The sequence below is a fragment of the Doryrhamphus excisus genome, linkage group LG14, assembly GCF_037039965.1.
Source record: "Doryrhamphus excisus strain RoL-2023G ecotype Guam linkage group LG14, RoL_Dexc_Guam_v1.1, whole genome shotgun sequence".
Lineage (NCBI taxonomy): Eukaryota > Metazoa > Chordata > Actinopteri > Syngnathiformes > Syngnathidae > Doryrhamphus > Doryrhamphus excisus.
Genome location: NC_136370.1, coordinates 5256560 through 5278798, shown reverse-complemented (window position 1 = coordinate 5278798; position 22239 = coordinate 5256560). Strand labels below are relative to the sequence as shown.

Here is a 22239-nt window from a genome sequence, read left to right as displayed (position 1 = left end):
GTCAGTAGATACTCTACTCACAAATTCATTATTTACTCAGTAACTACTCTACTCACTCATTCATTATTTACTCAGTAACTACTCTACTCACTAATTCATTATTTACTCAGTAACTACTCTACTCACTCATTCATTATTTACTCAGTAACTACTCTACTCACTAATTCATTATTTACTCAGTAACTACTCTACTCACTAATTCATTATTTACTCAGTAACTACTCTACTCACTAATTCATTATTTACTCAGTAACTACTCTACTCACTAATTCATTATTTACTCAGTAACTACTCTACTCACTAATTCATTATTTACTCAGTAACTACTCTACTCACTAATTCATTATTTACTCAGTAACTACTCTACTCACTAATTCATTATTTACTCAGTAACTACTCTACTCATTGATTCCCAAGTTCCTCAGTAACTACTCTACTCACTAATTCATTATTTACTCAGTAACTACTCTACTCACTAATTCATTATTTACTCTGTAACTACTATATTTTATGTATCTTACTATAACAGAGTTCCCATTTACAATTTTCATCTTGTGACTTCTGAGCTGGGCTGCATAGTGGAAAAAGTGGTTAGCACGCACGCCTCACAGCTAGGAGACCCGAGTTCAATTCCACCCTTGGCCATCTCTGTGTGGAGTTTGCATGTTCTCCCCGTGCATGCGTGGGTTTTCTCCGGGTACTCCAGTTTCCTCCCAGTTTTTTGCATTTTGAATGATATTTTTGCATTTGAATGACTTGTTTCTACTCCATACAGAGGCTGATCTTGCAAAGGAAGCCAAAGCTGCTGCTGCTGCTTTAAAGAAAGGTAACGAAAGCAAGAAATAAAGAGGGGACCTTGTGTTTGAGGTCTGCATCATTTGTTAGCATTTAAAGTGATGCATGTTTGTTTTTTCCAGCGGAAAAGAAGACAGCCAAGGACGAAAAACCGAAGGGTACAACGTGTAAAATTAGCCTGAAAGTGGGCTTTTGCTTCTCTGAGTTATGAGTTGTTGTTGTTTTTATTCCAGAAGACAGAGTTCTTAAGGAGATACAGGAGCCGGTGAAGAAAAGTATGTCATGACATTGAATGAAGTCATCCACCATCGCTGGTATTTAATGATGTATTGTTGTGTGTGTTTGTTTTTTTAGACAAATCTGCAAAAGAGGAGAAAGCAAAAGGTAAAAGTTAACGAGTTGAAAATACATTTTGCGTTGAACTCATTCGTTCTCATTTTTAATCAGCAGATTCTGAGGAATATCTGATGGAAGGTAAGTACGTGACGCATGACGTGTAGGCTTTAAGCGACATTCGGCTAAAGTGTCTTGTGACTCCGCCCACAGACGATATGCCATACTTCCAGTGTTTCTTCGTGGATGAGGACGAAGCCCAGTTTCCCTTCTATGCCTTCTCACCGCTGCAGATATAAAGGATGGGGGGTCATTTTCAACGAGTTGGACGGACCCGTTCCTATTTTACTTCACATTTGGTTGAGCTCTCGTACCAAACAGCTAATGGCATTCCTTTTCTTTATTTTATTTTGTTATTTTTATTTATTATTTGATTTGAACTTTAATTTCATATTGTTTTTGGTTTATTTTTGTACTCTATTTTTCTCACAACTCACTTTTTGGATGGGAAAAAAATGGTGGAAATACACATTTTCCATCCACAATCCCATCCTATACACGTAGGGATCGTCTATTTTATTACTTTCCCGTCATAAGGAATGACCGTACTTACGTAGTATTTGAGAGCTCCCAAATATCATGATGGAAAACTACCTACATTTGAACACCGATGTCGGCGACTGATTAAAAATGAACTACTTTCGGTTCATTTTGACTGTTTCCTTCGTAAATAGACCAAAGATGCACTACTGATGTATATAACAAGAACAACAAAAAGATCAATTCTGAACTCCATTCAGATTCGGCCTCTTTTAAGCCTGCATGAGAAACCAGGTTTCTTTCTCAAAGGAGGCCTGAACGCTGAAGTAAAGGCGTGTTCAATACATCAAATCGGCACCGCATTTCACGTGATGAAACTACGATTGCGATTGTGTGGTAGTGTGAAGTGGTGCATTGTTTACACTGAGCCAGACTGAGACAGCTGTTGTTTATGGAGTTTTAGGAATGTACTTCCATATGTTGCTGTGTGGATGACAGTTAAAACCAGGGTGAGATGCTAATCCTAAACTGACACACACATACTGTAAATCCACTTTTTTTTTAATAACAAGTGGGACACATTTTGTGTCAAATGGAGCACGCAAAGCGGCTCAGGCTTGTATTGTTTTATTCAAATGATTACAATTGCACACTGTGCACACTTACTGTATGACAACAGAAGATGATTATATTTCAACTGAGTTCTATTTTAGTAAATATATTTATATTGTTTCCTCCCGCTTGTGCAATACATCAGGTAAAACCCTGAAATATGAAATCTGCATGTGTGTGTGTGACATGTTCCCAACACTTGAATGGACAAATGATAGTAGAAAATGTGATTGTAAATAGAACAGCATCCCTATTATTGGTGGTATTGGTCATTGTGCTTGTAGTTGACATTAAAAAAGAGCCATGCCAGTCTTTGTTCCTGTGCAAACTGTGGATTCACCCTTCAGCTCTGCTCTTCTTAAGCACCCACTGCAAAAATACCAAGCAAAGATCCTCTATATGACAGGAGATTTGCTCTTTTTAGGAATATTCTGCAACAACACTAGCCAACAATCATCAGGTATAACAAGGAGCACTGCTGTTTTTAGGGATTTGCTGTAATTTACGCGACTCAAAAATCCTCTATATAACAGAAGCTCAGTTGTCAAGCATCTCCTGCAAACTATTCTATATGAACACTCTGTTTTTGAAGACGTGCTGAAACGTTAGGCAAAGATCCTCTACTATCGCAGTGATTTTCAACCACTGTTCCGTGCGAAATAATCAGGTGTGCCGCGACAATATATATTTTTAATTAACATGTATTAATCATTTTCTTTTCGTTCCTCCAATAGATTTAGTGATGCACGTATATATAATTTATATTTTTAATTAACATTTATTAATCATTTTCTTTAAATATTATTTCATTGTCGAATATCCGTGGTGTGACGACTGCCAGAGCAATGTCATATACGTCCGTGTGGCAACACGTAGTCGATTGTCTCGTTCCTCCAATAGATTTAGTGATGCGCGTATATATGATATATTTTTAATTAACATTTATTAATCATTTTCTTTAAATATTATTTCATTGTCGAATATCCGTGGTGTTGAAGACTGCCAGAGCAAAGTAATATACGTCCGTGTGGCAACACGCAGCCGATTGTCTCGTTCCTCCAATAGATTTAGTGATGCACGTGCGGTGGTTTTCCAATGTAAAAAAAAATGCTAATTTGCTCATTTCAAAATTGCTAATCAAAGATCCTCTTTAAGAATATCGCTTGCAATATTGTGTTATTATTATCATGAATAAATAGGAATATAGAAGACAAGTGTGGCTGGAGGACAATTTAAATGCTGGTCCTGTAATGAGGTCGGGGAGGGGAGGGGTTGGGAGGGGGGGTTACTTGAGGTCACTCTGCTGTGCTGGTGACACAGATTCCACTCCAAAGACCAAATTCTTGGCAAGATTAGTGCCAGCCGCAAAGCTGAATTATTATTGTAAAATATTAAAATAATATAATAAAAATAAAATAAAAATATTAATATTAAAATATGGAGAAATACGTGGATAGGGTGGGGCAGCACCAGCAACAGCAGAAGAAGACTCTTCTCTAGCACATTTTCAACCACTTCCGGCGCGGTGAACATTCTTTGTGCGCATGCAGAGACTTGGCTCCCTTTTGGGACGCACCGGGAACAAAAAACGCCGCACGGCTAAGCGGAGGCGGATTGCGCCTTTTGGCAGCCGTGACGGTTACGTGTCACGCCATGCAGTCCGCGGGTTGGCTCACGCCGATCGAATGTTGCAATGACACCACGGCGGCCTAAATCTGATTATCCTCCTGCAAGCCGGCCGTGACATCACCGTACTCATCCCATCCCGTGTCGTGTCATGTCATGTCATGTCGTGTCGTGGGTTGGTGTTAACTTTCGTGAACAGACTCCATTCACACAAAATGATGATTCCACTTTATTTCACGCATGTGACACCCAAAGTGACGCTACAATCAGTGCAAATTACAGAACTTTTTTTTATGCTAAAATTATGCCTTTTCATACGTGCGGACAGCCTGGACGTTCTGGAAGGTCAAAGTCTGAGAAGACACATCAGAAGACTTGGTTAGTTTTATGCACGCACATAATCTAACAAGTCTTTTACTATGCACATAAAGCGATAAGATTGCGCCAATGCAATATTATGTAACCTCACCATCACCATCTTCCCATCATCCTTGATCTCACGCACAAATGTGGTCTGCTTGCCGTCCCACTTCTGCACATGCACAAATTTATCATCCTCCATAGAGAAGATGGACTGTAAAAAAAACATTTGTTTTAAAATGCAATGCATTATGCATAATAATAATAATAGGTTTTAGTAAGCTTACTTTGACGTGTCGGTCATCAGGTGTGGTCTCATCAAACTCCTCTCCAAGTTTCGAGGAGAGCTCCGTGTTCCGGAAAGTGCTGAGAGTTTTCACCACCACTTTGTCTCCATCCTTGCTGATCACCACTGTGGGTTTGGTCACGTTGCCCACTTGTCTTGTGGCAAAACCAACACCTGTAAATCACATTTATAACTATTTATCCAGGAATATATTTTATTAAAAATGATATTCTGAGCATGTTATCTCACAGTGCGATCTCCATCCTAAACTGTACAGTACGTTGGAACACACACACACACACACACACTCACTCATTAATAAAACTTACCCAGTGCCTTCATGTATTCATCGAAGTTCTGGCTGTCGATCAATTTCCACGTAGCACAGAAAGCATCCACCATTTTCGAACTTTGAAATGCTTTCCAGACCGTAAAAGTGTCCTCTAGTCTCCGTCTAGCAAGTCCATGCGTGCCGCTCACTTCAAATAAATACTTCAGCGAGGAGGCGGGCGCTCCAGTAGCAGCGAGGGAGCTGATTGGAGGACGTCTCCCGAAGCGGCTGTAGCCTCCGATTGGTCAGAAAAGGACGGATGATCGCAAATGACCGGGAAATAACGAAAGGATGGATAACGAGGATTATGTTTATTTACGGCAAATCAACCATAGAGGAAAAAAAAGAAAAATAAATTATATTAGATATAATATATATATTAGATATTCTTAACATTTTAGTTTTCATTTATATATTTTTTGTTAATTTTATTTTCTTCATTTTATTTGTATTTGTGACATTAACATTAATAACTGACTATTCTACCTACATGAAGAAAATATTTATATAAAAAAATATATATTATTTTATTAATTTATCAATTATTATATTGTCAGATAATATTTATAATCTGTTATTAAACAACAAAAAACTAATAACAAATAATTTACCAATATCTAATAAGATTATATGAATATAAAACCTTGAAAGCAAGATACTAAATGACAAATTCATTATTCCAGTGAAAAGCATGACATGAGTGACAATAGTGTATATCTTTATTATTGTTAAAATATTTTTGGGATGGAGAAGAGGATTAAATTTGACACAAATGTATTTCTTACAGTCACCTGTTACATGATTAAATGTACTGCGAGACATCAGCGAGAAACAAATGAAATAATCGCCACTGGTGAACTCTTAGCAGCGATTGAGGCCAGATTACCAACCAAGCTGCAAAACAAACCTCACTCGTGTTGTCATATTAGTAAAAGTTCACACCAAGTGCATGCAAGAACATTTCAGGCCTCAAGATGGAATCCAAAGTACATAATGTCAGTTGATTAGCTGTCGCCAGGGTTGGAAAATGATTCAGTCTCAGACTGCACCATTCTATTGATTAACCGTTTATTTGCCTTTACTGCTGTGCGGCGTGTTTCACGTGAGAAAAAGAGGGAACGCAGAGGTAGACAGAGAGGCAAAAAGTGAGGTAGGGAGGATAAACGGCACTAATCAATTTAAAAAGGCCTCATACCTCCCTTTAAATACCATATAATACTGTATTACATCATCATCCATCACATTTATGATTATAATGAGGGAAACTCAACTTGTTAAGTCCACATTGGCTGGTCAGTTATAAAAAGTCACCCTGCACTCTATGGTTATTATCACTGCAGGTTGGTTATAACAACATAAAAAGAAAGTACTGCATACAGCCTAACTTGTTTTGTTTTTTCCTGAGGGTCAACCTGCCATTATAATAAGACAAAATGACTATAATAGCCATAATGCTAATAGTAAGGTATTTTGATAAATACAGATTTTAAGATGTAGTACTTGGAGTGGGGGAAAAATGGCCGACTGATGGCGAGAGGATTGTCCTAAATGCAACATGGCACCCGACTGTGTGTGTGTGTGTGTGTGTGTGACAGGTAGTTGAGACATGTCCTTGCGTTGGTGGCAGTGTCGTGCTACCTGAACACGCCGACATTGATTGACAGCGCCACCTCCGGCTTCTTGGATTTGGTCCTTGCGTCTCCTGCGGCCTTCTTGTGTGATCCGTCACAGTCCGAACTTCCTGCAGCCTGCTCTCTATCATAATCATGATAATAAAAAGTCATGAGTGCAAAATTGGTACAAAGGTAGATCTAGCATTTACTCATCCGTGCCTTTCACACAGAAGCCAGCCAAGTGGGATACTACTATAGCGACAATGCTAACAAAAAATTAGATCTTGAACTTTACACCCCTTTCACACAAGCACTGTCCCTCCTCTGTTATGGATACTACCTCCAAGGGCCAAAAATCCCCCCAAAATGCAGTGCAAGTCTGTGTGAAATGGGCTCGGGTAAAAGCGTTGGCACCTTTTCCTTCTTTGCTCCGCCTGCTCTCTTAGCCTCTGCTGGCCTTGCTCATCCTCCCGCGTGTAGAAGTCCTTGTTGTCAATCACAAGGTTCTGGAAATTGAAAAATACATGAATACATCCGTCTGAATTCATTCATTTTCTATGCTCGGGGGGTTAAGATGTTGAGATGTTAAGATGGGGTATGCTGGAGCCTATCCCAGCTGACTTTGGGCGAGAGGCAGGGTGCAACCTGGACTGGTCGCCAGCCAATCAGAGTTGATTTTAAATTCTAATGATTTTACTTTATTACCTTAACACCAATGACATCGTTATCTTTGAGATGAAATGGTGCTCCTAGTAGTGATTCCGTCCTTTTCTTCTTTTTCTTCTTGGACAGCTGCTGGCTCTAAAAAAAATAAAATAAAAATTTCAACAACCAAAAAAGAAAAACTTGGATGAACCTCCGAAAACTAGCATCCTTGTAGTTTCACCCAGCTGGAGATGATTTCCTCCCAAGCGTGTTTGTCTGGATGGTGTTTGGCCAGCAGCAGGGAGTCAGGTGACAGGCCGTAGCGTGCTGCCACGCAGGTGCGCAAGCTGCGAGGCGATGAGTCCCGCGACGCATCCCAAATCAGCTCCTCTGGAGGGTAGTAGCACCGCTCCCCGGGTATCCCCATCTTAACATTGAGCAGTATCTCCTTAGGACTACAAAAGCAGGAAAAACATCATCAACAAGCACAATGTATCCCACCAGGCAACCTCCAATCTTGACATTATTGTATACATCGCATGTTAGTTGGCCAATAAAATTCAGCTTATAATAAGAAAGATTATGATTAATGATTAAATTAATGCCACAAACCATTGATCCAACAATAAATAATTGTATTTTTTAAATTTAATTTCTTAGTCTAGAACCTCAAATAATAAAAAAATACACAATAATATAAATATAAACAAAATACAACTGCATGGTTGCATCTTTCATGAAAACTATAATAATTATTAATATAATAATATAATTATCAACAGTTTTGGAAGTGTTAAATTGCAATTGACTAACCTTACAAGACAACTCATAATTTATGCATATGAATTCATAAAAAAAAATATGCATGGTATTGCATGGGAAATAAAAGGGGAAAATAATCCTTATTGCTTTGGGGAGTGTAGTCTAAAACAAGAATTAAAAAAATCAATAAATAGGAAACATTTTATTTATGTTAAATAAAAAAAAAATTAAATTATGATTTAAAAAATTATACAAAAAATGAAAAAGCGTCTTGAAAGTGCAAGTGTAAAATTAAAGCATCCTCACCCGAGATCTTCAGCATTCTGCAGCCGCTGCATGCTCAGGTCTGCCCCGCTAGTTAGCTTTAGCTTCCTGGTTAGGAACCAAAGTGCTGCTGTTACCATTCCAGACCAATGTAAAGGAGACGCATAGCACACGTGAGAAGGAAAGGAGGTGCTTGCCTGAGTGTGACATGGTGTCCTCTGAGGATACGAGCCGGGGTGCGTCCTTCCATCTCCCACAAGCGCAGGAAGGCGGCGGCAGGAATGCAAGCGTCCTGGAGAGCAGGAAGAGTCAACACCTGTGGACAAAAAAATTGTTATTATTAAATTATAATTATTATTTAAATTATTTAATTTTGTTATTTAATTATTTAAATTATTATTATTTTTTTAAATATTTAATTTAATTTATTTAAATTACTAATTATTTAAGAATCAGAGCCGTCAGATGGTCAAAGAATCCCATGACTCCACATTACCTGAGCCTTTAGGTCCTCCAGGGTGGCTTCCACAGATATCTCCACTTGTCCCACGCTTGTGAGTTGTGGTGTATGAACGTGTTTTTGATCTGCATGCTCCACTGCGTGGCCGTTGTCGTTGGAGCCGCTCACCGCATCCACGTGGAGCCACATGGACAGCTTGAGAAAACCCTGATTGGAAAAGAGAAGATGACGCAATGCAGGACGAACCCAAACAAACAAAAATTGTGAAATTACCTTTGGAGGAAGTTGACCTTCCGTGACAACTAATGTCTCCCCGTTGTTTATCTTCGCCTCTGACAGAGATGCAAGCTAAATAGGAGACAGGTTGTTGCCATGACGATGATAATGACCAACGTACACGTTGAAACAGGGAACGCTGCAAATGCGTAAAAGTAGTATAAAAGTACACCTCGTCAGTTAGGGCCTCTCCTACTTCTTCGCACCAATCCAGCCTCCTCAAATGCCAACATGTGCCTAGAAACACATTTAAAAGCAGCCTTTAGTACTCTTAAATATGTATTTGATATGGAAAAATAAATATCAGAAATAAATACAATTTACCATTGAGTCCAACAGCATCCAGCATTGCCTTTAGACACTGCAAGTAAAATAAAATAAAAAATGTAATACTTCATCTGTGCTTAAAAGTAGTGTTTTGTGATGCATTTCATTTTGCTAATTCGTTTGACTATGACTATGACCTTGTCAAAAACGTTGAAAGACAAAAAGAAACAAAGTTATATGTAGTATTTTGGCCACTGGGCAAACATTATCATCACATTGCATTTGGTCAGCCATACAGTGAAAAGTTCTCATATTCCTTGTGGAAGTGGTACACTTTTGACTTTTTATTATGTCTTTCTTACCCCAGTGTGTTTGAACGCCTTCCTTAAGTTTACAATGAGTAAATTGGAAGCCAACTAGTTAGCTCGCAAGAATGCTACACAGCCATAGCAGTCTTGTGTCCCTGTAGCCCGCACACTAGCAATGTGGCATAAACAAGTAAAAATGGGAGCATCATAAACATCTAGGCTCTAGTATGAAAATATTATCATCATACTGCATTTGGTCAGCCATACAGTGAAAAGTTCTCATATTCCTTGTGGAAGTGGTACACTTTTGGCTTTTTATTTTGTATTTCTTCCCCCAGTGTGTTTGAACCCCTTCCTGAAGTTTAAAATGAGTAAATTGGAAGCCCCTGTAGTGTCCCTGTAGCCCGCACACTAGCAATGTGGCTCTAGTACATCTAGGCTCTAGTGTGACAATATTCCATTTATTAATATTGAGTGCTAATTTGCGAAAATTCACTTACAGTTGTCTGGAACCAATTAACCGTCATAAACAAAAAAACTAATCTCATTAAATTGGAACACACAAAATTCAAGGTTCCACGGCACTGGAAATCAACTAGCCTCACAAAACGAATTGTGTTCCATTTTGGAGGTTTCACAGCAATACCACAATGCCAGCTTTACCTCTTTAACAGTGCAAGTCCTCTCTATGATGATGTCCATCTCTAATCCAGCAGAGGGCGCTGCACCCACAGAGAAATGCAGGAAAAGCTGCAATAAACATTGCATGCAAGAAACATTTATCACACTTCTAGTGTTTACCTTTTAGACACATGAGTGATGATGCACCTGTGCTAGAGTTCCCATAAAAACAATAAAACAAACCTGTGAGGCCCGAGGGGCGCATCCCAGACAAAGCGTCATGGTGGTCATGAGTCGTACGCCTGCCTCACGCAGGCTCAGCTCCTCGCACACTGTTCAAACAACCACAGGGAGGCGTCGTAAATGCCACTTAAGCAGGGGGAAAAAAAAAGTTGAGTGGGATCAAGAGGTAGAAAATGACAAGGGAGGTGTAGCTTTTAAGAGTTTAATGAGGGCCCAAAATTAGAGAGCGAGAGAGGGAGCAAAGGGGAGGGAATTTCCAAGCTGTGTGCCGCAATGAAATACATCAAATGGAATACCTGGAGGAAGGAGTTTCCCTGTGCTGTCCACCTGCCTCAGACAGTACTGTGCACCTGGGGAGGGGAGAGGGATACTCAGAACCTCCAAGTCAATGCTGACATTTGCAGTCTCTGGGCCTAAAAACGTTGACTAATACATCCCAGCAATGTCCAAATCCCATGCATACAGTATAGCCCCCCCCCCCCCCCCCCATTGCTATCCTATTGGACACTTTGTGCTTTGAGGAAATACCATGACATCATTGCCCCATCAATGCTTATTTTTACCGACCACGTGAGAAAATGTGCAATATATTGGCGGCAATATTAAATGTGATTAAATTAGGTTATTTTAATGCATGTTTCTCAACATAATTTACATTATTCATGTTGAATATATTTTTATAAAAATTACAAAATGTGTATGTATTATACTGTAAATAGTGCATTATTGTCATAAAACAAATACTAATACTACATAGTGCTAATACTAATACTACAAATAATAATCTTTTATGCTGATATTTATAGGAAGGCTTTTGTCTCTGTATTTACCTGATAATTTTGGACAATATAAATACTTTGAATTTTCATATTCTAACATTGATACATCATCATAGAAGAGGACAGAGTAAGAAAAAATATATATATATTATTATTATTATATTTAAAAAAATATTATATTAAAAAATATTATGTCAGAAATGGTGGATAAATTAGATTGACAATAACATTAACATTAAAGGGGACCTATTATGCTTTTTTCCACTTTTCTGACCTATTAATATAGTTACAATGATGTATTCTCGTGTTAAACGACGCCAAAGCGGATTTCCTCATATTTCGGACAATATAAATACTTTGAATTTTCATATTCTAACATTGATACATCATCATAGAAGAGGACAGAGTAAGAACAAAAAATAATTATGTCAGAAATGGTGGATAAATTGGATTGACAATAACATTAACATTAAAGGGGACCTATTATGCTTTTTTCCACTTTTCTGACCTATTAATAAAGTTACAATGTTGTATTCTCGTGTTAAACAACGCCAAAGCGGATTTCCTCATATGGTTTTTAGTTAGGAAGCACTTTGGGCGTGTGTCCATTCACAAGGGAGTGGGCGTGCTCGGAGGTGGGCCTGGGTGGAATAAATTAAAACAGACAGCAATGGAATAGGTGCAGATTCTGGAAAATCTAAGATGTTTTCTGTGCGGGATATTGTGTGTAGCTACTCTACAGGAGAACACAACTCAATACATTCATTCATTCATTCATTTTCTACCGCTTGTCCTCAAGAGGGTCGCTTCGGGCGAGAGGCGGGGTACACCCTGGACTGGTGGCCAGCCAATCACAGGGCACATATAGACAAACAACCATTCACACTCACATTCATACCTATGGACAATTTGGAGTGGCCAATTAACCTAGCATGTTTTTGGAATGTAGGAGGAAACCGGAGTACCCGGTAAAAACCAACGCATGCACAGGGAGAACATGCAAACTCCACACAGAGATGGCCGCGGGTGGAATTGAACTGCGGTCTCCTAGCTGAAGGCTAGCTAAGGCTAATCTGAGCTTCTTACTGGGAAGTTGCAGCTCCTCGATGGCCCTCTGCTTCACATCACACAGCAGCTGTGAAAACACATCATTTGAAATCAGCAAAGATGAAGAGGAAAAAAAACAAGAGTGCACAAAATGACTGACCATATTTCCTGCTGCAGGAACCTTGACTATTCTCCTCTCGTCTGTGTCGCCGCCCCCGCCACCATGCGGTGTTCGAAACTCCACTTGCAGCCAGCGACAGTCTGACGGCGTCATCACAGTGACCATGTCTCCGTTTAACGTGAACATGCTGAGCAAAACAGACATGGGCGGAGTTAAAAATATAAAACCATGACATGAACTAACGCACACGTGATGCACCTGCTATCGCATGACTGCGGCTCCAGCACCAACAGAGCATCTCCATCTTTCAGCGACAGTTCCTTCAATGTTCGCTGCATGTCGTCAGGCGGGAACACTCGCCATCCGCTGGCGCCGCCTCCCTCACCTGCCCAGTGCTCTCCCACTTTTGCCACCGACTGCTCCTGACACAGCAGACTCCCGACGGGTTGGCCCAGGGCTTCCCGCACCTCCCCGAGGGTGGCGCCGCCTGCAAATGCTCTGGCCTCCTTTTTAAGCCCACTGTCTGTGGCCTTCTCAAATTCCGCCCCCACCTGATCTCCAGGTGGTTCCACAAAGGGTCGGACGACTGTTAGCAACACAGGCTCCCACTCGGCTCCGGTTAGGACACCTGCACCGCATACCTGATTGGTTATAAACAAAAATGCGTCAAGAGGTGTAACAGAGGCAGAAAGCTGCTTGTGACTGAAGGAAATCTGCAACACTGGGACAGAGGTGACGCAAATGCCACATTGTCCAAACATCCCACTTTGTTGAGTTCTGCTTAAATGGCACAGGGCAAATACTGGATCTGCGATACTGTTATACCTCTGATTGAGCAAATTTGCAGGAAAAAAGCTCAATAAACATGTATGTGAAAAAATTTTAACGCATTATTACATCCAAAAAAATAACATAACATCATATCTTTTTTGACTATGTGTCCCCGGGTTCTTACCTCTCGGCCGTTCCAAACAAACAGGTCAGAGTTGGCACAGAGGCCGGCACTGTACAGCGAGGCACTGTCATCTGCAACAAGTCAAAATATTACAAAAATGCTCTCCAATCCACAGAGTAGTTCTCTTCAGTGCCTAACCTGTGAGAGTATTGTACAGGTGGAGGCCTGCTGGAAGCATCTTGGCCACAGTCAGAGCCATGTCTCCTTCCCATAGTTCCTGTTCCTAACAGTACGACGTATTGCTCGTGTCTGTCTGTGGTTGAACAAGTACTTATATAAATCATCTTACCTGATATATAGCTAACCGCAGGTCTCCAACAGTCTTCCTGCGATCAAAAACGAGTGTGGTGGCTACATTGGGCTCTTTGCTAACAGGCTGCAGGGCTCCGTTTATTAGCCTGTATGAGGACGCCAGGTGGAGACGAAGCTCAAAGCTGTTATTACTGGCCTCATACTCCTCCCTGTGAAGGAAACATTGGTGACTAAAAGACATTAAAGACTCAAGAGTGTGTAGACTAATGAGTTTCAACATTGCTTTGGCTTTATGGTGATTATCATAACTTGATACAGTAGATTCCCGCTATTCGTGGGGGCTATGTTCCAAGATCCCAGAATAGTAAAAATGCCTGTTTTTAATGCCCTGAACAAGTAATCACCAACCTTTTGTTTTGAGCACACAAACTAAAAGCAAAAAATAGAAACTACAGTTTTGTAGAAAGATTTGGGCACAATCTATTGAACTAGTTTTATGAAAATAGGTTTTGCTGCTTATTTTTGTTGTCCGGCTAACTAAACTAACTACATGCTTCTTGCACTCTGACAGCACTCATTCATTAATTTTCCACCGCTTATCCTCATGAGGGTCGCGGGCGTGCCAGAGCCTATCCCAGCTGTATCCGGGTGAGAGGCAGGGTACACCCTGGACTGGTGGCCAGCCAATCGCAGGGCACATGTAGACAGTCAGTCCTAAAGATGCGCACGGCCGCAGGTTCACGTCTATGGAGTTATTATAGTTGTGTCTTAATTTTGATGTAGCAAGGGCATATTTTGGTCACAGAAACTAAAAGCAAAAACTAGAACTGATTGAGCAGACAAATGTATTTTGTGTCTTTACTGTTGTGTGCGAAGGCACACTGCTATGGCGAGAGCGGCAAGGTGTACGGGCATGTTCAGTGGTCAAAATGCGGGCACTTTCCAGGAGTTATAAAACTCATTTAAATTGTGTTTTATACATTCAGAAACAATTTCAGAAATACAGTATATAGCATTGAATTTACTAAACCTGCAGTTACACATCACGTCTTGCCAAAGCATCTTCCTGCTGGAAAATGTTGAGTGAACCGACTTGTGAGACACTATCCTCTGCTGGATTCATACATGCGAAAAGCTCCCCTCCTTCCCTGCAGATAGCGCGGTCAAATCACTTCTTTCGATTCAATTTACCATGAAAAGAAAATACAGTGCATCCGGAAAGTATTCACAGCGCTTCACTTTTTCTACATTTTGTCATGTTACAGCCTCATTCCAAACTGAATTAAATTCATCTCTTACCTCAAAATTCTACACAAAATACTCCATTATGACAATGTGAAAAAAGGTTTTTTTGACATGTTTTGAATTTATTAAAAATAGAAAACAAAAAAATCACATTTACATAAGTATTCACAGCCTTTGCCATGAAGCTCAAAATTGAGCTCAGGTGCATCTTTTTTCCACTGATCATCCTTGAGATCTTTCTACAGCTTAATTGGAGTCCACCTGCAGTAAATTCAGTTGATTGGACATGATTTGGAAATATAATAACTGTCTATATAAGGTCCCACAGTTGACTGTGCATGTCAGAGCACAAACACCAAGCATGAAGTCAAAAGAACTGTCTGTAGACCTGCGAGACAGGATTGTCTTGAGGCACAAATCTGGGGAAGGATACAGAAACATTTCTGCTGCTTTGAAGGTCCCAATGAGCACAGTGGCCTCCATTATTCGTAAATGGAAGACGTTTGGAACCACCAGGACTCTTCCTAGAGCTGGCCGGCCTTCTAAACTGAGCGATCGGGGAAGAAGGGCCTTAGTCAGGGAGGTGACCAAGTCCCCGATGGTCACTCTGTCAGAGCTCCAGCGTTCCTCTGTGGAGAGAGGAGATCCTTCCAGAAGGACAACCATCTCTGCAGCAATCCACCAATCAGGCCTGTATGGTAGAGTGGCCAGACGAAAGCCATCAGACCAGAGAATTTTGTTTCTCATGGTCTGAGAGTCATTCAGGTGCTTTTTGGCAAATTCCAGACGGGCTGCCATGTTCCTTTTACTAAGGAGTGGCTTTCGTCTGGCCACTCTACCATACAGGCCTGATTGGTGGATTGCTGCAGAGATGGTTGTCCTTCTGGAAGGCTCCCCTCTCTCCACAGAGGAACGCTGGAGCTCTGACAGAGTGACCATCGGGGCCTTGGTCACCTCCCTGACTAAGGCCCTTCTTCCCCAATCGCTCAATTTAGAAGGCCGGCCAGCTCTAGGAAGAGTCCTGGTGGTTCCAAACGTCTTCCATTTCCGAATAATGGAGGCCACTGTGCTCATTGGGACCTTCAAAGCAGCAGACATTTTTCTGTATCCTTCCCCAGATTTGTGCCTCAAGACAATCCTGTCTCACAGGTCTACAGACAGTTCTTTTGACTTCATGCTTGGTGTTTGTGCTCTGACATGCACAGTCAACTGTGGGACCTTATATAGACAGTTATTATATTTCCAAATCATGTCCAATCAACTGAATTTACTGCAGGTGGACTCCAATTAAGCTGTAGAAAGATCTCAAGGATGATCAGTGGAAAAAAGATGCACCTGAGCTCAATTTTGAGCTTCATGGCAAAGGCTGTGAATACTTATGTAAATGTGATTTTTTTGTTTTCTATTTTTAATAAATTCAAAACATGTCAAAAAAAACCCTTTTTTCACATTGTCATAATGGAGTATTTTGTGTAGAATTTTGAGGTAAGAGATTAATTTAATACAGTTTGGAATGAGGCTGTAACATGACAAAATGTAGAAAAAGTGAAGCGCTGTGAATACTTTCCGGATGCACTGTATGTGCATTTTAAAAAGAGGAAAAAAATATCTGCAAATATGTAGGGGTGCGAATGCTGAACCGCGAACAGGCAGGGGTCTACTGTAGTGGTAAATTGTGCTTCTGTACCGCATCTGCTGCAGTCGGATGTTCTCCTCCTCTGCCATCTGAATGAGGTGATGAGGAACTTTGTACTGAGGACTGCTGAGCGCTTCAATGAAAAACACATAATCAGTGATACACACAGTGATGTACAGGCGTGTCTTAGAATAGAATTTGACTTGACTACCAATCTCACAGTCGGCTCATATAAAAATATCATGTGATCAAGCTGAGCTTTTTTTTTTGTTTGTTTTTGTTATAAATAGCCTTTTTGATACAAATTCCGCCTCATTTGTGTTCAGAAAGAATTGAAAATGACGTGTGTGTTTAACAGAAGATGCAACAGAATGTACACTATCACAACAAAGGTGAGGAAGACGCAAAGGGGCACAAGCTAATCAGAAGTTAACCACGCATTGACTGGGGTTACCGAGCATTTACCCTGATTATATACGGCCTTTAGTGAATAAAATGGATGAGTTTAGTTTGGTCAGTTACCTCCAGTGGGCCGGTGTAGCTGTGTTTTTCTGTAGAACAGCATGTAGGCACTCTCCTTGCCCTGGAATTGCTTCTCTATGTCCGACACCCCGATAGAAGTTACAGTGGCGTCATTCAAGTCAAACCAGTGATCACCCTGTGGATACATAGCGATTGCTTTGAAAACTCCTCATGCCAGATTTATGTCACGTCCTTGTTGCATACCTCTTGCTCGGGCTCCAGTCCTTCAACAGTGCCACATTCTGAGCCTTCAATCGTAGAGTCATCCGTTTGTTCATGGGTCTCGCTCAAGATAAGGCTAGGCGGGTTTGCCTTCAGTGCCACTCGAGTACCGTTGGAAACCAGCATGAAAACATCACTGTGTGACTGTAGGAACTGTTAGAAGAAGAAATGAAAAAAGCTGTTTAGTCCAGTACTGTACAAAGGCAGTAATGTGCGGTACAAAGTCATGAAGCTCCAACTGGATTGGATTTGGTGGGTCACTGCCCGGCTTAACTGCCCTTGCCCTGCCCTGCCCTGCCCTGTAAGTAGGCGATGTTAGATTAAATTCATTCTCACCAGTTTTGTAGAAAGATTTGGGCACAATCTATTGAACTAGTTTTATGAAAATAGGTTCTGCTGCTTATTTTTGTTGTCCTGCTAAATAAACTAACTACATGCTTTTTGCACTCTGACAGCATTCATTCATTCATTTTCTACCACTTATTCTCATGAGGGTTGCAGGTGTGCCAGAGCCTATCCCAGTTGTCTTCGGGTGAGAGGTGGGGTACACCCTGGACTGGTGGCCAGCCAATCACAGGGCACATACAGACAAACAACCATTCACACTCACATTCATACCTATGGACAATTTGGAGTGGCTAATTAACCTAGCCAATTAACCAATTAACCTTCCACTTTGGAATGTGGGAGGAAACCGGAGTGCCTGGAGAAAAACCATACACGTGTTCACCGTGTAGGCCTCTGACAGCAAGGTTATAAAAAAAAAAAAGAAAAACACCTTGCCAATGGGGCCACTGGACTTCCTGAAGGTTTTACTCCAAGAGGAACCAATCTTCTCCATGAGTTTCTGGCCTAGTTGGTCCAATAGGACACTCTTTGAAGGCTCCTATGAAACAAAGCATGAAATAAAGTGTCTGGATTGGTGGCATCAATGACAACAAAAGCAAAACAAAACAGGAAAAAATGATCCTTTGAGGTCAAACCTGGGAGATAATCGCAGTGAGGACACACAAAGGGTCATCTTCATTAAGTTTGGTCTGGTGAATTTCCTTGACCTCCTGTTTGACGTTCCTCTGCATCCTTATTTTGTTGTCCTCCACCTGATATAAACAAAGACATACTCTGCAGACAAAAGTGTAGAATTCTTGAATGCAAACATCCAGGCTGTAGCTCCTCTCACCGGCGGCTCCCAGTGGCCAAGTCGGTCAATGTCCCTGATATAAACATGATAATGGCCGCCATAGCAGCCGCCCTTATGGATAATCACAGAGAACAGCTCGTAGGAGTAATCGGCGGCAACTCCATCAGCCTGTAAGCACAAACACAGCTGAGTCACGATGCTCAAACGTGACTACAAAGCGTTAGATGTGGCGTGGTACCTGTTCACAAAACGGTCGTAAGTTGACGGTGAGTGGGAAGGTATAGCGCCCCGTCTCCTTGTAGCGCTCACATTTAGCAAAGTCAAAGCTGAATCTCAGCAAAGACATGGTCATGAATGGAGGGAGCTTCTGCAGCTTGGCAGACTAAGGAAACGGCAATACAAAGCGAAAAAACAACCATTGTGAACAAATGGAGACAAAAGTCTTCTTCTTCCCACAATGCCTCACCTTGGCAGCAGTGACCAGCCTGTTACACAGCGCACAGCGGTACAGATTATTGCCTTCAAACATCTCCTCCTCTACAAACATGTTCCACAAAGCCTCTTCCAGGCTGGACACGCCGCACACGCACACCGTCAGGTCCAGGAAGTCCTCCTGAAGAGAGATGCAGACACCCATTTAGCTCACGTGGATTTCCCTCAACACTACGCACCATCAGTAAAGACAGGCACCTGTCGCTGGCTGACGTTCCCGCACTCCTTGCAGACAATGCTGTTGACGATGGTGCCGTGGTACAGGCGGTGGATGAGTGTGCTCCCAGAGGTGCCCACAAGAGAGTTCTCCAAGGCGCTGAAGAGAATGCGGTTGAGTTCCTGCACATCATGCTGGTTTGTTCCCTATGACACAAAGAGTTCAGTTCAGGGGCAGAATATTTAAAATATGAATCACATAGGAACCAACGTAAAGTGACTTCATTCATTCTACTGTACAGTAAAGCTAAAATAAAGCAACAACAATTACCTTGAAGATGCCTGACATACACACGATAGAGAGGTGGGTTTGTCATTTCAACTACAGGTTACTGATGGTTGCTCACAATTGTTAATTAATTGGACTGCTCATATTGTACTGAGCAGCAAGGTAGTTTTCGGTTTGTCACACTTCTATGGATATACTTACATATTTCCTCTCTTTGCCATATCTGGTACTGTTCACACACACAAAAAAATCAGAAGTCTCACAAGAGCTATTGACTGACTTGGGGTGTGTCGTCATTCATGATGACTGTTTGAACTCCAGGTTTTGTTTGCCTTTGGAGGCATACACAGTCGCCCCTCGCTACATCACAGTTCAAACTAGCTTGCAAACGTGGCAAAAATTGTGGTTATTCTTGGCCTAAATTAAGCATTTAAGGACACAAATGCTTTTAAGGATACAAATGCTTAATTAACAATGAAAATGAACTAAAATACACATACAAATGCAAGGCAGAAGAAGCATTCTAGTTGCACAGTGGAAGAGTGATTAACATGTTGAGTCTATGTTAGCTTATGCATATCGAATACGTCTTATTTCTCATTATATCAACTACATTGGGTAATACAAAAGTTATGGTACTGTAGGAGTTTTATTTCATGTCTTGGGGGCTCTAATAATGTCAAAAACCTTATTTACATGATTGTAATATTTACTACCTAAATATTCAATTTATCTTGAATCCTACTTGACAGAAAACTACTTATGATGTTTGAGTCTGGAACCAATGAAGTGTGATGACCGAGGCATGAGTGTACTACTATGTGTTAAAATAATATTTTATTGCTTTATTTTTTCCTATCATTGCCACTGCAACCTCTGCAATTTTTTATATGCTGCACACAAAAACAGCATGACTGCGTGACTACGTGACCAATGTTTTCAAATGTAATCTTTTACATAATATTCAGTGTAGCTGCCCAAAAGCCATTTGTGTCATTTGGACGCCAAAAAAAACATGGCCGTAGACAATCCCATCGTAAATCTTCTTGTTAGTAATGACTCTTTGTACAATCCCAATGCAGCTGGACTGCCTCTGGACAAAAATGAAATTCCTTCCTTCATTCTGCAGGCGCGCAAGGCCTCTCTGCTGCATCCAGTATCACTTAAACCATCCCGGCATGAGCACACGATGATAAATCAATCGCTAAGAAGGACACAAGTAACACGAGCCTCTCAGCAACACTTACCTCGCTGCTGTTCCATCCAAAGCTGTCAGTGAGATCAGCGGTGGAGGCACTCTGCTGGTCCACCAGCAAAAGACGGGCAAAAAGCCTCTGGAGCTCCAGTGGGATCACTCGGACCTGAAGAGCACGAGAATAACTCATATCCACATACCACAAATGCTAGGCCAGGTACATGGTTTACAAAGGCAAATAACAAGCAGTGTCTCTAAAAACACTGGCATTAACATCTGGGCTGTGGCAAACTGATGTTTTCTAATCAACTCTACAAGCTTGCGGCACTTTAAGTAACATGAGTGGTAACATGAGGAGTGAGTTTTGTTTTTGTATTTGTTCATACATTTCAGCATTTTCTCTTTTGCACTTTGAACATCCCTGCTCCAATCTTTCTCATTTGCACTGAAGGTTGTTTAGACAAATATAGGAGCTGGCTAAAGAGCATTGCTATCTTTGTGAAGGCTTTCTGATGCACCGCATGTGTTGTTCCAGTGTACAGTATATGCGGACATGTTTTGAATCACTTACATTGGCCCCTGCTTTGTCTTTATCTTGAAGACATCCCAATTCGTCAGTCCCCAAACTGAACAGCTCCTCTGCACAGAGATCAAATTAACAACACAGTTGGCAGATGACATCATGTTTCACCTCGGATCTCTCACCTCTGAACTCGGGTGTAAACAGGAGGGTTTGGAGCAGAGAGTTGAGGTAGCAGGTCCCTCCCTGGTTCCTGATGCCGCAGAGGTTGCTCCTTCCTCGAGGAGCCGGGGGCTCGTCTCCCCCCTTGGCAGGCTTCCCACCAGCGTGAGTAGAGGAGGAAGAGAAGCCTTCTTCGCATTCTTCCTCCTCAAAAAGATTCCCAAACATGACGGTTTTTGTTTCGTTTTGGCTTCACCGACCATGTAAACGCGCCACGCCACCTGTTGCTATCTCATCTTGGTCTTGCCCAGTTCTCGGTTGACAGTGGCCGGACTAACGCGGAAGTAAGAGGACTTGACTGGGCTGAACATAATAGCGACACGGAAACGTGGGCGAGGAAATGCGTCCAAGTGGCAGCAATGTTTTATATAAGAAAAATAAAGGCAATGACTAGTGACTAACGCTGTCTCATCTGGCTTCACCGCTCAGTCAACGAAAATAACACCTGCCAGTCGGTCCCGGACGACGTCTAGAAAAAGAAAAATATTGCGTGCCAAAGCACTAATAAAATATGCAAATTTATATTTATTTGGGAATGTTGAAAATATCTGCCTTATCTTGTTTTAGTCCTAAAGGGACAAACGTAAATAAAAATGCCGTCGGTGTACAGCGGGCAGCCATCTTGTTTTCTGGCAGGAAGTCGCATTGCAGCGTGGTACTTGTAGTTTCAGTTGCGGTCGAGCTTTTCTTTTTTAATTAAACGTACAAAACTAGTGTACAGTATTACATTACCACCTGTGTTTATCGTATAAATATTTTCCTAAATGTATATTATTGATATTTCAGTGCAAATGAATTGAAATTCCGCTTGACAATTGCAATCATAAATACTCAATATCCCACAAATCACCACAGCGCGGTTTGGAGTGCGTGTATATATGTGTGTGTTTGATTGAGATTGACAACCATGGGCCTCAGGGTTATATGTGTGTGCAGGATTGCATACCAAGCTTATAGCTCACTAGGTGTCTGCAAGAGGCATGAAATGTAAAGGAATGAAAAACATGTGTACATATCATCCTGCAGGGCACGTATGTCACTACTCATGCAATCCTGCTGAAATGTTTGCTCCTCTCCGGAAACCTTTGTATATGCATGTGTGT

The 22239-nt window shown here is 41.3% G+C and overlaps 3 protein-coding genes across 3 annotated transcripts in view; 1 reads left to right on the top strand and 2 right to left on the bottom strand.

The window, feature by feature from the left end:
- LOC131140341 (uncharacterized) overlaps positions 1-2584 on the top strand; it is a 36765-nt gene extending 34181 nt beyond the window's left edge. Inside the window, exons 34-39 of the mRNA XM_078796321.1 lie at positions 776-826; positions 918-953; positions 1029-1070; positions 1150-1179; positions 1243-1269; positions 1342-2584. Coding sequence (XP_078652447.1) covers positions 776-826; positions 918-953; positions 1029-1070; positions 1150-1179; positions 1243-1269; positions 1342-1427 — 272 coding nt within the window. The 3' untranslated portion in view covers positions 1428-2584. The remainder of the gene's footprint in view (positions 1-775; positions 827-917; positions 954-1028; positions 1071-1149; positions 1180-1242; positions 1270-1341) is intronic.
- Positions 2585-4114: 1530 nt separating this feature from the next.
- fabp7a (fatty acid binding protein 7, brain, a) lies at positions 4115-5037 on the bottom strand. The gene is made up of 4 exons (XM_058090319.2): positions 4882-5037; positions 4554-4726; positions 4376-4480; positions 4115-4259 (listed from the first exon to the last, which is right to left on the bottom strand). The coding sequence occupies exons 1-4, from the start codon at positions 4952-4954 to the stop codon at positions 4209-4211; spliced, it is 402 nt and encodes a 133-aa protein (XP_057946302.1). The 5' UTR covers positions 4955-5037; the 3' UTR covers positions 4115-4208.
- A 543-nt stretch (positions 5038-5580) lies between these two features.
- On the bottom strand, positions 5581-21760 carry usp40 (ubiquitin specific peptidase 40). Its single transcript, XM_058090290.2, has 31 exons — positions 21100-21760; positions 20966-21033; positions 20447-20560; positions 18953-19117; positions 18729-18875; positions 18501-18644; positions 18302-18430; positions 18105-18221; positions 17900-18007; positions 17104-17274; positions 16900-17035; positions 16429-16510; positions 13534-13705; positions 13383-13467; positions 13245-13315; positions 12548-12930; positions 12329-12476; positions 12208-12256; positions 10639-10692; positions 10343-10431; positions 10142-10228; positions 9228-9264; positions 9076-9140; positions 8901-8975; positions 8664-8834; positions 8365-8483; positions 8210-8275; positions 7383-7596; positions 7202-7297; positions 6911-7002; positions 5581-6638 (listed from the first exon to the last, which is right to left on the bottom strand). The coding sequence occupies exons 1-31, from the start codon at positions 21302-21304 to the stop codon at positions 6518-6520; spliced, it is 3780 nt and encodes a 1259-aa protein (XP_057946273.2). The 5' UTR covers positions 21305-21760; the 3' UTR covers positions 5581-6517.
- Positions 21761-22239: the final 479 nt, after the last annotated feature.

Bases quoted from the DNA above. Each gene is read 5' to 3' on its own strand.
- usp40 (XM_058090290.2), bottom strand. From the start codon at position 21,304: ATGTTTGGGAATCTTTTTGAGGAGGAAGAATGCGAAGAAGGCTTCTCT. The intron at 19,118-20,446 runs GTAAGTGTTGCT...TTTGTGTCATAG, and splicing joins TTGGATGGAACAGCAGCGAG to GGAACAAACCAGCATGATGT. The intron at 17,275-17,899 runs GTGTTTTTCTTT...TTCTTCTAACAG, and splicing joins CCAGTGGCCCCATTGGCAAG to TTCCTACAGTCACACAGTGA.
- fabp7a (XM_058090319.2), bottom strand. From the start codon at position 4,954: ATGGTGGATGCTTTCTGTGCTACGTGGAAATTGATCGACAGCCAGAAC. The intron at 4,727-4,881 runs GTAAGTTTTATT...TGTGATTTACAG, and splicing joins TGAATACATGAAGGCACTGG to GTGTTGGTTTTGCCACAAGA. The intron at 4,481-4,553 runs GTAAGCTTACTA...TTTTTTTTACAG, and splicing joins CTGATGACCGACACGTCAAA to TCCATCTTCTCTATGGAGGA.